This window comes from Ranitomeya imitator, chromosome 1 (assembly GCF_032444005.1).
Source record: "Ranitomeya imitator isolate aRanImi1 chromosome 1, aRanImi1.pri, whole genome shotgun sequence".
Classification (NCBI taxonomy): Eukaryota; Metazoa; Chordata; class Amphibia; order Anura; family Dendrobatidae; genus Ranitomeya; species Ranitomeya imitator.
The window spans coordinates 180,845,970-180,861,949 of NC_091282.1; the positions used below are offsets into that span (position 1 = coordinate 180,845,970).

Below are 15,980 nucleotides of genomic sequence, written 5' to 3' on the forward strand. Positions count from 1 at the left end.
AGAATCTTAAAAAATCCAGAAAATCACATTCTATGATCTTTACATAATTAATTTGCATTTTATTGCATGAAATAAGTATTTGATACAATAGAAAAACAGAACTTAATATTTCGTACAGAAACATTGTTTGCAATTACACAGGTCATACGCTTCCTGTAATTCTTGACCAAGTTTGCACACACTGCAGCAGGGATTTTGGCCCACTCCCCCATACAGATCTTCTCCAGATCTTTCAGGTTTTGGGGTTGTCCCTGGGCAACATTGAGTTTCAGCTCATTCCAAAGATTTTCTATTGGGTTCAGGTCTGTAGACTGGCTAGGCCACTCCAGGACCTTGAAATGCTTCTTACAGAGACACTCCTTAGTTACCTTGGCTGTGTGTTTTGGGTCATTGTCATGCTGCAGAAGATCCAGCCATGACCCATCTTCAATCTCATGATACACGACCCCATCCATCATCCCTTCAATACGGTGCAGTCGTCCTGTCCCCTTGGCAGAACAGAAACCCCAAAGTATGATGTTTCCCTCACCGTGCTTTACAGTTGGGGCGGTCTTCTTGGGATTGTACTCGTCCTTCTTCTTCCTCCAAACACAGCAAGAGGAATTGATACCAAAAAGTTCTATTTTGGTCTCATCTGACCACATGACCTTCTCCCATGCCTTTTCAGAATCAATCAGATAGCCATTGGCAAACTTCAAACAGGTCTGTCTGGACATGTGCCGGAATGAGCAGGGTTACCTAACGTTCCCTACAGGATTTTAATCCATGACTACGTAGGCCAGTGGAGGCGAACCTATGGCGCATGTGCCAGAGGGGGCACACAGAGCCCTCCCACCATCACCGTTCCACCGCAATACACAGAGGCCAGCAGCTGACATCGACTTACACACGACTGGGCACATGGAATTGACGTGAGCCCCCGTCACTTGGACGCTGAAGTCAGCTACCAGCTTCAAAAGATGATGCGGCGGAGGAGAGTAAGGAAGATGAGCAGCAGTGTTTATTATAGTTTTTTTCTATGTGTTGAACAGCAGCACTGGCAGGGTGGACATATAACAGGATGGGGTCATATATACCACGATGGGGGAGCATATATGCCAGGATGAAGGGTATATACCAGGATTGGGGGCATATATATCAGGATGGGGGAACGTATACTAGGATTGCGGGCATAAACATTGAGGGAGCATATACAAGGATGTTTGAACATATGCAAAGATGAGGGATATGCCGGGCTTGTGGATGAGGGAGCATATACACAGTTGGGGGAACATATACCAGGATAGAGAGCATATATAAGGATGGGGGAACATACATCAGGATTGGGAGCACATACTAGGATGGGGGCATATCCATGGATTGGAAGAGCATATACAAGGATGGGGGATATACCAGGACTAAGGGAACATATACAAGGACGAAGGAGCATATATTGTACATGGATGAGGGAGCATATATAAGGATATAGGTGCATATGGACACGCTATACATACACACACTATACATACACAGTATATACACACTATACATACACAGTATACATATACTATACATTCACCGTATACAGTACACACACTATGCATACACAGTATACACACATTATACATACACAGTATACACACACTATAGATACATACTATACATACACACTATACACACTATACATACACAGTACACACACTATACATACACTATAGATACACACTATACGTACACACACTATACACACAAAACATAAACACTATACACACACTATACATACACAGTATACACACACTATACCTACACTACACACACACTATACACACACTATACATACACACTATACATACACAGTATACACACACTATGGATACACAGTATACACACACTATACATACACAGTATACACACACTATACATACACAGTATACACACACTATGCATACACTATACATTCACTGTATATACACACTATAGATACACAGTATACACACACTATACATACACTATAGATACACACTCTACATACACACACTAGTCATACTATACACACACTATACATACACAGTATACACACACTATACATACACTATAGATACACACTATACATACACAGTACACACACTATACATACACAGTATACACACACTATACATACACTATAGATACACACTATACGTACACACACTATACACACAAAACATAAACACTATACACACACTATACATACACAGTATACCTACACTATACACACACTATACATACACACTATACACACACTATGGATACACAGTATACACACACTATACATACACAGTATACACACACTATACATACACAGTATACACACACTATACATACACTATAGATACACACTATACATACTATACACACACTATACATACACAGTATACACACACTATACATACACACTATACGTACACACACTATACACACAAAACATAAACACTATACACACACTATACATACACAGTATACACACACTATACCTACACTACACACACACTATACACACACTATACATACACACTATACATACACAGTATACACACACTATACCTACACTATACACACACTATACATACACACTATACATACACAGTATACACACACTATGGATACACAGTATACACACACTATACATACACAGTATACACACACTATACATACACAGTATACACACACTATACATACACTATAGATACACACTATACATACTATACACACACTATACATACACAGTATACACACACTATACATACACTATAGATACACACTATACGTACACACACTATACACACAAAACATAAACACTATACACACACTATACATACACAGTATACACACACTATACCTACACTATACACACACTATACATACACACTATACATACACAGTATACACACTATGGATACACAGTATACACACACTATACATACACAGTATACACACACTATACATACACAGTATACACACACTATACATACACAGTATACACACACTATGCATACACTATACATTCACTGTATACACAGACTATACATACACAGTATACACACACTATAGATACACACTATACATACACACTATACATACTATACATACACACTATTCATACACAGTATACACACACTATACATTCACCGTATAGACACACTATGCATACACAGTATACATACACTATACCTACACTATACACACTATGCATACACACACTATACACACACTATACATACACAGTATACACACACTATACATACACAGTATACACACACTATGGATACACAGTATACAGACACTATACATACACAGTATACACACACTATGCATACACTATACATTCACTGTATACACACACTATGGATACACAGTATACACACACTATACATACACAGTATACACACACTATGCATACACTATACATTCACTGTATATAAACACTATAGATACACAGTATACACACACTATACATACACTATAGATACACACTATACATACACACACTATACATACTATACACACACTATACATACACAGTATACACACACTATACATACACTATAGATACACACTATACATACACAGTATATACACACTATACATACACTATGCATATACACACACTATACATTCACTGTATACACACACTATAGATACACAGTATACACACACTATACATACACTATACATACACAGTATATACACACTATACATACACTATGCATATACACACACTATACATTCACTGTATACACACACTATACATACACAGTATACACACACTATGCATACACTATACATTCACTGTATACACACACTATAGATACACAGTATACACACACTATGCATACACTATAGATACACAGTATACACACACTATAGATACACACACTATACATACTATACACACACTATGCATACACAGTATACACACACTATACATACACTATACATTCACTGTATACACACACTATAGATACACAGTATACACACACTATGCATACACTATAGATACACAGTATACACACACTATAGATACACACACTATACATACTATACACACACTATACATACACAGTATACACACACTATGCATACACTATACATTCACTGTATATACACACTATAGATACACAGTATACACACACTATACATACACTATAGATACACACTATACATACTATACACACACTATACATACACAGTATACACACACTATACATACACTATAGATACACACTATACATACACAGTATATACACACTATACATACACTATGCATATACACACACTATACATTCACTGTATACACACACTATAGATACACAGTATACACACACTATACATACACTATAGATACACAGTATATACACACTATACATACACTATGCATATACACACACTATACATTCACTGTATACACACACTATAGATACAGTATACACACTATACATACACTATACATACACAGTATATACACACTATACATACACTATGCATATACACACACTATACATTCACTGTATACACACACTAGATTCAAAGATTCAAAGAAGCTTTATTGGCAGGACCAAATACACATCAGTTTTGCCAAAGCAAGTGTATAGAGGCAATAGGGATAGGGACTGAGGGGATGTTGGGTAGGAGCTGTGGGGGGAGGTGGATGGGGCAGATCCAGGTTGGGGGCTATAGTCCATGGCATAGGGGAGGTGGATGGGGCAGATCCAGGTTGGGGGCTATAGTCCATGGCATAGGGGAGGTGGATGGGGCAGGTTCAGGTTGGGGGCTATAGTCCATGGCATAGGGGAGGTGGATGGGGCAGGTCCATTGTGGGGGCTATGGTCCATGGCATAGGGGAGGTGGATGGGGCAGATCCAGGTTGGGGGCTATAGTCCATGGCATAGGGGAGGTGGATGGGGCAGGTTCAGGTTGGGGGCTATAGTCCATGGCATAGGGGAGGTGGATGGGGCAGGTCCATTGTGGGGGCTATGGTCCATGGCATAGGGGAGGTGGATGGGGCAGATCCAGGTTGGGGGCTATAGTCCATGGCATAGGGGAGGTGGATGGGGCAGGTCCAGGTTGGGGGCTATAGTCCATGGCATCATAGTTCTCTTTCTCGCAGTCTATGGCATTCGCTCACATACCGCGCTGCTATCTCCACCGCTCTCTCTTCTTCTCCCAGCAAGATATATGTTTTCTCTTCCTCCTTCATGGTGATGAAGTCTGGGAAGAGATGTGAGAGTCTCCTGAAGTGAGTGTCCCTCACTGCTGAGTATTTGGAGCAGTGTAGCAGGAAGTGGGTTTCGTCCTCTATGGCCTCCTGGTCACAGTGTTGGCACAGTCTTTCCTCCCTGGGCTTGTAGCTCTGCCTGTGTCGGCCACATGTCGGCCACACTATACATACACAGTATACACACACTATGCATACACTATAGATACACTGTATACACACACTATAGATACACAGTATACACACACTATAGATACACAGTATACACACACTATACATACACTATAGATACACAGTATATACACACTATACATACACTATGCATATACACACACTATACATTCACTGTATACACACACTATAGATACACAGTATACACACACTATACATACACTATACATACACAGTATATACACACTATACATACACTATGCATATACACACACTATACATTCACTGTATACACACACTATACATACACAGTATACACACACTATGCATACACTATAGATACACTGTATACACACACTATAGATACACTGTATACACACACTATACACACTATACACACACTATGCATACACAGTATACACACACTATACATACACTATAGATACACACTATACATACACAGTATACACACACTATGCATATACACACACTATACATTCACTTTACATACTATACATACACACTATACATACACAGAATACAAGTATTATATATACACAGTACACACACTATACATACACGGTATATATACACACACATACACACGGAGGACCCTAATGACCAAACCACACAGCGACCCCAAATCCCCAGGGGGCGTGACTGCTCGGACCAAATCCTGTGACGTCACCGCTCTCACTCCCTGGGCTGTGATAGTATGACGCGTCCTGTGCACATGTGTCCCCGCCCCTTCCTGGAAGCTCCGCCTCTCGGTGGTTGCATACTGGAGCCGCTGGTCGGAGTTGTGGAGCGTTTCCCGGGAGCTGGCACTGAGGAGGACTCGGGACTCGGCGGACGGGATTGTTGTGCCCGGGAATAGCAGTTGTGGCCGCGGACTCCCGGGCACTGTGCGGAAGTCCCGGGCTCTGCTGCTCTAGGGGGAGGCACGAGCTCTTCCCGGTGCTGCTGAGCCCTCATGGGGGGGAAAGTTGGTGCTGTCACTGTGTGACCTGTGGAGCGGAGCATGTGGCGCCGGGGCTCGGGGCAGCTGTGAGCCGGGACTGCTCGGAGCTGTGCGCGCTGCCCGGGAACATGAAGCTGAGCCGGCAGATCACGGTGCTGGGCAGCGCGATCTTCTGTGTGGTGATCTTCTCCTTGTATCTCATGCTGGACCGGGGGCAGCTGGACCAACCGATGACCCCGCGCAGAGAGGGCGCCTTCCCACAGGTGAGCCCTGCCGTGTGCCCCGATGCCCCATCAGCCGCGGGCACATCCCGAGGCACCAGGTGCCCTGACTTCTGCCAGCTGTACTTCTTCTACCTTCAATCACTTCACACCAGATCTGCTGCCAGTTTTCTCTTCACTTTATTGGATCTGATGAGGCTGGTGTACTTACTATGAGAATCCATTTCATTCTGGCTCCGTAATCTTTATAAAATGTCCTGATGCTAACATGAGAATTTTAGGAGTCCATCCAGCGACTATCAGTAAGTACACCAGCCCCATCATGTCTAGGCAGTCTATTCAATGTGTGCAGTTTGTATTGTGGAACCTGAGGCCAGATCACTCTAAGGGCATAATTACAGGGGTGTCCGCTATATTACTGAGCCCCCCACAGATCCCAAGTGTACAGAACAGAAGGCCTGCTCCGCATGTTCTCCACGTGTTCTTCTCGAGCCCCAAGATTTAGGAAAACTCCCTCTAATTCAGTCTTGTGTTGCCTAATTGGTTTGTCGTCTGTTTGCAGGGTGGTCTTTAGAAATCCCCCTGATACTGTGACCGTTCCTCATTATTATAGGGGATGGCGCCTTAACATTCTGTCCAGAGGGAACGCAAGGGGCGCATTCAAAATAATATATAATATATTCTTGCGTTCCCTCTGGACAGCTTTTTTTTTTTTTTTTTTTTTATAGTCCTTGCTCTGAAAATTGGTTATGAGGCTGTGTGCACACGTATAATGGTCCACTGCGGAATTTGATAAATCTGCAGCAAAAACGCAGCGTTTTTGCTGCAGACTTATCGCGGATTTCACTGCGGTTTTCTATTGGAACAGCTGTAAAACCGCTGCGGAATCCGCAGAAAGTGACATGCTGCGGAATGTAAACCACTGCCTTTCCGCGCGTTTTTTTCCGCAACATGTGCACAGCGTTTTTTTTGTTTCCCATAGGTTTCCATTGTAATGTAAACTCATGGGAAACTGCTGCGGATCCGCAGCGTTTTCCGCATCGTGTGCACATACCCTTAGAGTTTTCAAAAACTTTCCCAACAGCAGGAATTGTTATAAAAGATTAACCAATTACTTGCCTGCTCCCTCCAGCGATGCGTGCCAGTCCTGCAGCGATGACATCAGCCGTGATGCCTGCGTATGAGGCTGTACCCAACCCCTGGGCCGTGGTGATGGCCGTTGTTGGTATCTTTAGGCTTCTCGCAGTGGTGGGCTCTGAGCTTTTCCAAACGGACATAACCAAAAAAAAGGCTGAATAATTTGTTATTATTGTCTTTATTTAGTTTATTTTCAATTATCCCAATGTTATTTGTCTTTTAGATAAATATTTATTTTACTCGATTCTTTACAGACATTATCGGCACTGTCCCTTTTGGGGCTCACAATCTAGATTTCCTATCAGTATGTGTTTGGAATATTTAGATTCCTTCTCACTTCTGCCGGAGACTGTCCTTCATAATTATAGGGTTTTTTATGGGGAAAGATTTACTAATGCTGTAGAATGCGCCAGGTTCCCAAATGGAGGATAGGAGAGTTGATCTGCGCTGCCGAGGAGATATTTCCTATAAGGATCTAAAGGTACCTTCACACTAAGCGACGCTGCAGCGATACCGACAACGATGTCGATCGCTGCAGCGTTGCTGTTTGGTCGCTGGAGAGCTGTCACACAGACAGCTCTCCAGCGACCAACGATCCCGAAGTCCCCGGGTAACCAGGGTAAACATCGGGTTACTAAGCGCAGGGCCGCGCTTAGTAACCCGATGTTTACCCTGGTTACCAGCGTAAAAGTAAAAAAAAACAAACACTACATACTTACCTACCGCTGTCTGTCCCCGGCGCTCTGCTTCTCTGCACTCCTCCTGCACTGGCTGTGAGCACAGCGGCCGGAAAGCAGAGCGGTGACGTCACCGCTCTGCTTTCCGGCGCTCACAGCCAGAGCAGAGGAGTGCAGAGAAGCAGAGCGCCGGGGACAGACAGCGGTAGGTAAGTATGTAGTGTTTGTTTTTTTTACTTTTATGCTGGTAACCAGGGTAAACATCGGGTTACTAAGCGCGGCCCTGCGCTTAGTTACCCAATGTTTACCCTGGTTACCAGTGAAGACATTGCTGGATCGGTGTCACACACGCCGATCCAGCGATGTCAGCGGGAAGTCCAGTGACGAAATAAAGTTCTGGACTTTCCTCAGCGACCAACGATCTCCCAGCAGGGGCCTGATCGTTGGTCGCTGTCACACATAACGATTTCCTTAACGATATCATTGCTACGTCACAAAAAGCAACGATATAGTTAACAATATTGTTAAGTGTGACGGTACCTTAATAGACGTGATGTTGGAATAACAGAGGTTTACTCTGGAAGTTGGGCTAGCGTCTCCATCTGGAGGTCCACAGTGCTGTCCTGATGAAGCGAGTCCCACCTCGAAACACGTCGAGCTTTGTTGTTCCAACCTCGCGTCTACTGGATCCTTATTGGGAATATCTCCTCGGCAGCGCAGATCACCCCTCCTGCCCTCCAAGCGCTAACACCGCAGGTTTTCCTGTCCTGAGGGTGCTGCAGCTGTTTCTTGCTTCTATTCCTCATTTGTGAGTTTCGCCCCCATAAGTGATCAGTTACCTGTCCCTTCACCTGTTCTTGCCTATTGCATAAGACTTTATTGCGCTTGTCGTCTCCTCCCTTTTAGGTTATCATTACATTTTTCTTGTTATATTAAGGTTTAACAAACAATGTTAAGAACTTAAAATATATAAACAGTTTAAGCAGGAAGATAAGGGGGAGGGAGAACACACATGTTACCGGGGTATTGGTGAGGGAAAGCAGAGGTAACAAAGTGTCCAGAGTAATTTTTTACCAACATAACAGGTTTTAACAAACTATGTGAAATCTATCAATCTTAGTAGAGTAATGCTGTGTAACAAGGTTCACGGAATATAATAAAACCAGGGAGGAACAACTCTTGACATATCGAGTGGTTGCTTCGTATACTCAGGGAGAAGAGATAAAACTATAATAATTACCCAGGCTGTTTTGGAAATGAATGCCTGTAATCCAAGGTCCCCACCTGTTCTGATATTTTGGGAACATGTTACTAGCAGTAGCATAACTATTCTCATAAACTACATTATGTATCCTGGTTCCCATATGTCACATGCTTTCCTGATGAACATGATACTGAGGGCCCGATTTGTGTTTGTTTTTTTGTTGTCTTGCGTCCCATATTTTATCGTAATATTTGTTGCCATTTTTAGCCAAATTTTTTTGAACTGTGTTCATGAATTTTGAGCAAAATCAAAAGTGCTTTTTTTTTTTTTTTTTTTAACCTCCTTTCGCATCTTTGCAGAAATTTCCGGCAGGTTGAAAACACTCTTAAGGGGGACTGGAGTACATTTGCGCAAAACTTTAGCAGTTTTTTTCCATCTTAATCTGGTGCGAATGAGGAAAAACGAAACCTAAAATAGGTGCAAATGCGATATTGAATCGGGCCCATGTTTGCTCAGTGCTTTATTTAAAACCTTAGTGAACGTGTCAGTCCTACAGTTCTGAAGCCATACTCTCCCACAAAGGCGCACGAGCATCACTTATTGTGGTATGACTGAGCCCCGTGCGTTTTATGTTGATAGATTGTTCTAAATGCATTCGCACGTCTCCCAGTGGTGAGCTTCCTATGAGTTCTTGGTCTCCAGCAGAGCCCTGTGTACTGTGTGTGCGCACGATTAGGCTTTTGCCATGTCATGGACACTTTGTCTAATCTTACACTCTATTACAGCCTTTAAGTAACGTGGATGTGTCCCTTGATGTTCAGCACTGACGTACGTTTTCTTCGCTACTGCTAAATGCTTCTCCTTTTTAGGCTACTTTTAGGCTTTTATCATGTTTTTGACGCTACGTGTTTTCCTTGAGTCAAAAACGCAGCGTCTTACAGTTCCAGCAAAGTGGATGGGATTTATAGTGATCTCCCGGACACCGTGCATCTTATTTACGCTGCGGAAACTCTCCCACGGTCCGTTCGCAGCATGTCCACTTCTCTTTCGGGTGCACTGAGATTTATGCGCAGATTGTCCCCATAAATTTACAGTAGATGCGTAAAAAAGGTTAAAAAACCCAGCGCCAGCGCTTTCTGTGTGTTTCAGATGCGGAAACTAAAAAAGCGCGTACGTCAAAGTTCAGTGAAATCAAAATTTATCAAAAACGCGATAAAAACACAATGAATAAACGGAAGTAACCTAATTTAAATAATCGGTGCAGAAAATCTGCAACATCAAAAGCTCATTGTTGCGGTAACGTAGCCTTGGAATAAGTAGATTGCTCCCAGTTAATGCTAATTTATGTTCAGTTGAGCAAAAGCCGTGTGGTTTCAAGTCATTATCTGCAAGGAGAGGGGGTGTACGGATTCCTGTTGATTTCCTAATACAAGGATGAAGGTTTATTTGGCAATTTTTGGTGCAATATATTTGTTTTTTGACAAACGCATCCATATTAATCGGGATTTGCAAAGTATTGCTGATAAAGCTAAAAAAGATTTAGAAATGTTACGCAGATGTAACTTTTAGTGATGAGCACAAATGCTCGTTACTCGAGTTTGCTGAGGGGGCTCGGGTACGCACCGAATAACACGGGTGCTCGAGTGACATGTTTGAGTCATTGCAGCTGTAAGACAGCCATAAAACATGCCGGAAAAATGAAGTTTATCAGCAACATTTTATTCAATTTGGAATGTTAAATTACTTCTTCAATATAATTTTAATAATTTGCGATGCACAGGGTGCAGAGCTACGTACCTGCATCCTCTTATGTGCTGCTGCGTGGGTTCATATAGGGATCACAAGCCACGCAGGATTAAACAATCTTTAAAGCCAAACATAACCTCCTTAAATCTATGGAGTGAAATAACTTACGTTTTGCACGTGCATATGTATTCACCCCTTTTGTTATGAAGCTCCTTTCATAAGTCACATGCTTAGTGATTGCACACAGGTGGACTTCTTAAGTGTCACATGCTCTGTCAGTATATACGCAGCTTTTTTTTAAAGGTCACAGATACGGCAACACCATTAAGCACCACTAACCAAACACCATGAAGATGAAGACCAAGGAGATCTCCAAACAAGTCAGGGACAAAGTTGTTAAGTACAAGTCAGGATTGTTTTTTTTTTTTTTTATAAATCCCTTTTTACCAAGTGTATACCTCCCACCAAAAAACTCTAGAGACGCAGTGCATGTTATATTATGTAACATTTGGCCACATAGGACTTGCAGGGAAAAGTGGATTGTTCTCTTAATGCACCACTCCCAACTCTTTTCTTTCTTTCAGCACTGGAGTGGCGCTTCAAATGTAAGCCCCCCATTCTTATACTCCCCTTCCGGCGGCTCCACTTTTTACCGACGCCGCTCTGGAAGTCAGAATTAACATCACAACAACTGCTCAAAGCAAGTTTGAGAGCCAGAACAAGGCTCTCATAGAGATGTATTGAAAAGTGACCTCCATGAAACACTGGAGCTGCCTGCAGATCACTTTTGGTAGGAGACCGACGGGAGCAAACCTAGAAAAGATGAAGACAGCAGATGAGTATGAGACTGGGGGCAGGGGAATTACATTTAAAGCACCACTCCAGCGGGTCAATTTAAAAAAAAAAAAAAAAACTGGAGTGGTGCTTTAAGAACTGTAATTGTCCTCTAACCTAAGCCTCTATTTCCTAAATTACAATCCACAGAGTGTAGAGTGATACGTTTTAGCATTAACGTTTATTCAGTCTTTATTAGAACAAATATGCCAAGCATGAAAAAGAATGTACCGTGTATACTCGAGTATAAGCCGAGATTTTCAGCCTATTTTTTTTTTGGCTAAAAGTGCCCCTCTCTGCTTATAATCGAGTCACCCCCACCGGTCCATCTCCCTTCTCCCCCTGTTCGTCTCTCTGTCACATCATAGTCACCTGCTCCCGACGCGGTCCCTGCTTCTCCGATGGTCACAGGGCGCCGGCAGCTCTTCCTGTGTTCAGCCGTCACTAGGTACCGCTCATTGAAGTAATGAATATGAACGCGACTCCACTCCCATAGGTGTGGAGCACATATTCATTACTTTAATGAGTGGTACTAGTGACCGCTGAACAGAGTAAGAGCTTCCGGCGCCCAGAGATCATTGCATCGGAGAAGCTGCCAGGGACTGCGCCGGGAGGGTGAGCATTGCGATATTATTATTATTATTATAGCACCATTGATTCCATGGTGCTGTACATGAGAAGGGGTTACATACAAGTTACAGATATAATTTACAGTAAACAAACTAACAATGACAGACTGATACAGAGGGGCGAGGACCCTGCTCTTGCAGGCTTACATTCTACAGATATTCACCTTTCCCCGTTTCACCGCCGCTCCGTCTTCCATGTCCTCTGGCTGCGACGTTCGGGTCAGAGGGCGTGATGACGTGGTTAGTGTGCGCACCTCCCTCTGCCTGAACAGTCACTGCAGAGAGCCGGAAGACGGAGCAGCGCGGCCGTGGAACGGGGACAGGTGAATATCGTGTTTTTTTAAATTGCAGCAGCAGCATATAGGGCAAATATTTCTATGGAGCCATAATAACCTTTATGCGGCATTATATGGGCCAAATGTTTCTATGGAGCATCTTATGGAGCCATACTCCTCCATTATGCAGCATTATATGGGGCAAATGTTTCTATAGAGCATCTTATGGGCCGATAATCAACCTTTGTGCAGCATTACATGGGGCATATTTTTTGTATGGGGCCCATCATGAACTGTATGGAGAATTATATGGGGCGTATTTTTTATGGAGCATTTTATGGGGCTCCTGATTCGATATGGATATTCCAAAACACTTAACCTACTGATGTCTCAATTAATTTTACTTTTATTGGTATCTATTTTTATTTTTGAAATTTACCGGTAGCTGCTGCATTTCCCACCCTAGGCTTATACTCGAGTCAATAAGTTTTCCCAGTTTTTTGTGGCAAAATTAGGGGGGTCGGCTTATACTTGAGTATATACTGTAATAATTGGTTCAGGATGCATAAAGTGCTGTTACTATCAAGAAATCACTACAGACTCATTTGATTATCCCGGTGCAATAGTGAGTGATTCCTATTATTTTTCTTCTGAAACTCGCCACTCTTGGTATCCTGTATGTGTTTTTTAACCAAAATGATTGTTATTATTGGTGCTTTAAAAATGACTGATTTGTATTTGGTCTTGTCCTGAAAATAATATGTCCGTGCTCAGTCATCCTCTGTATTTATATCAAAGCAGCATTTCTTACATTTGAAAGAATAGGGTTGTGATGTAAGGTGAAGTATCATATCTGCCTTTCATGTGGCCCAGCAGCATGACCCACCTGTCACGGGTTCCCCGCAACAGAGCGGAGCCAGAAGACTCCAGAGTCTGAGTTCTCCTTCTCCTGCACTGTATAGAAGCACTTCACCTTATTAAACGGTGTACATTTCTTTGGTCAGTGCAGGGGTTTATGTGCTCTGTTGAGTTCTCTTGGAGCTAAGGCTCTCAGCTGTGCACTGTTAGCCAGTCCCATCCCCTGTATAATCTGGGTCCTGACACATCATCAGAGCTAGCTTTTGCTGCATGACTAGGAGAATAGGTGTTGGTGGTTATTTGAGCAGGCCTTTGGCAGATTTATCTGTGACAGTTGCTTGGTTTTGAGTGTGATAATTCCCTTCTCTTACTTTTGTTTAACCCCATCCTTCACTCCTCAGTGCATACCTCTGTTATACGTGTGTATATTTGTATATTTTCCTTTACCCCTGTTCATATTACTTTAGTCTGGTTGGTGCACTACTACTCCCCTCTTCCCTGGGTGGGGAAAAAGTACAAACTGAGGGTGGATTCAGGAGATAAGGCAAGGTATGTGGCCACGGCATCTTCACCTTCAGAAGTTACCCTGGGAGCAGGGCGAGCTAGGGTGCCCCCTAGCATTAGGGAAGGATCCCCTGGTACTGGGGCTCCCAATAACAGAGTCGTGACACCACCCTTTTGAGGATATTAAATGGGTTGTCCAGAATACAATGACAAGTCTACAGTCACTTTATGTGACTGCAGACTTGTGAATCCTCATATTGCACGCTGTGAGGATTATCCTGTGTAAGCGCCAGGCGCGGCTGTCCCTTGACCGCTACTACGTGATATGCATACTCCTGGCCAGAATCTGATTTGACTGTTTCTGGTGCACTCAATGCAAAGTTATTGTGTGAGACCAGAAACAGTCTAGTTGGAATGTAGCCAGGATCATGCATATTGTGTATTTGCAGGTATATGACCTCCGTTCCGTGTTTTTTTTTTTTTTTTTTTTTTTTCTTCTTCTTCTGTCTTTAGCCACCAAAAAAGACAAATTGCAGGAAAAAAAAAGATGCCAAAGTGGTGTAAGGGCATGTAATCACAAAGTCTTCTAATCGCCGGCGTATCTGCTGAGTTTGTGAATGAGAACACAGTTTAGGAAAATTCCGTTTTTTTCCCGGAAGCATCTTCCCTTGTCCTTTTGGTTATTCTTCTTGTGGTGCCGCTGGAAGATCCCTTTTCTAAGTGTATATAAGCTATTGAGCGGCTTCCAAACCACCTGAAGCCGCCTGAAAAATCTTTTATTTTTTTTTAGCTGCTTCACCGCATTAGAAGCCTGATGAGGTTATTAGAAGCTCAAACATGTGCAGTGCATAGATTATTTTTTTTTTTAAATGCGGGTGCGCCAAAATGCTGTGCACGTATGTAACCTTAAACCGGCTTTAGATTTGTTTCATAAAGTTTCACATCATACACATTAATACACTTTGGAAGGGAATCTGTCAGGAGGATGAGCCCTCCTCTGCCATTGATATGAGCATGCAGGTCATAGAAGCTGAATAATAGGATACCTTGATATCTGTGATCCGATGTCTTATTCCCGAGAAATTCACGCTTTCTAAAATTTCACAGCTCGACTATTTCTTCACATTCCTGCTCCCTGTAGATTGAGCAGTATGACTCTGATGGCAGGTTCTCTTTAACGTCTGATGTAATCTGTGATTTTTGTCATGTATTTTTTTTTTGTTGCAGACTGTAAACCATTTGTGAAACACAACAATACCCTAGGTTAGGGTGACATTGGACCGACACTGATCTGGCACCATGCTAATGCCCAGGAGCAATAGAAGGCAGTTTACCATTCTCGCCCTTAACAAGTTTTCTTGCATAGCGAGTTTCTGTAATTTTTAGACTGGCACAACGTGTTCTTTTTATTACACTATTTCTTGCGCCAGGTCTGTATGAACTTGTGGGGAGTGGTGTTTGCACATCCTACTTGGCCTCTCTTTTTCAGTTTAGACAACAGCCAGCAGTGATTTTAATGACCCGGTTTCA

General features: G+C 42.7%; 1 protein-coding gene across 1 annotated transcript in view; it reads left to right on the plus strand.

The window, feature by feature from the left end:
- Window positions 1–6,148: 6,148 nt before the first annotated feature.
- Window positions 6,149–15,980, plus strand: part of MAN2A1 (mannosidase alpha class 2A member 1) — a 216,690-nt gene continuing 206,858 nt past the window's right edge. Inside the window, exon 1 of the mRNA XM_069752627.1 lies at window positions 6,149–6,628. Within this exon, the coding sequence (XP_069608728.1) occupies window positions 6,494–6,628 (135 nt within the window). The 5' untranslated portion in view covers window positions 6,149–6,493. The remainder of the gene's footprint in view (window positions 6,629–15,980) is intronic.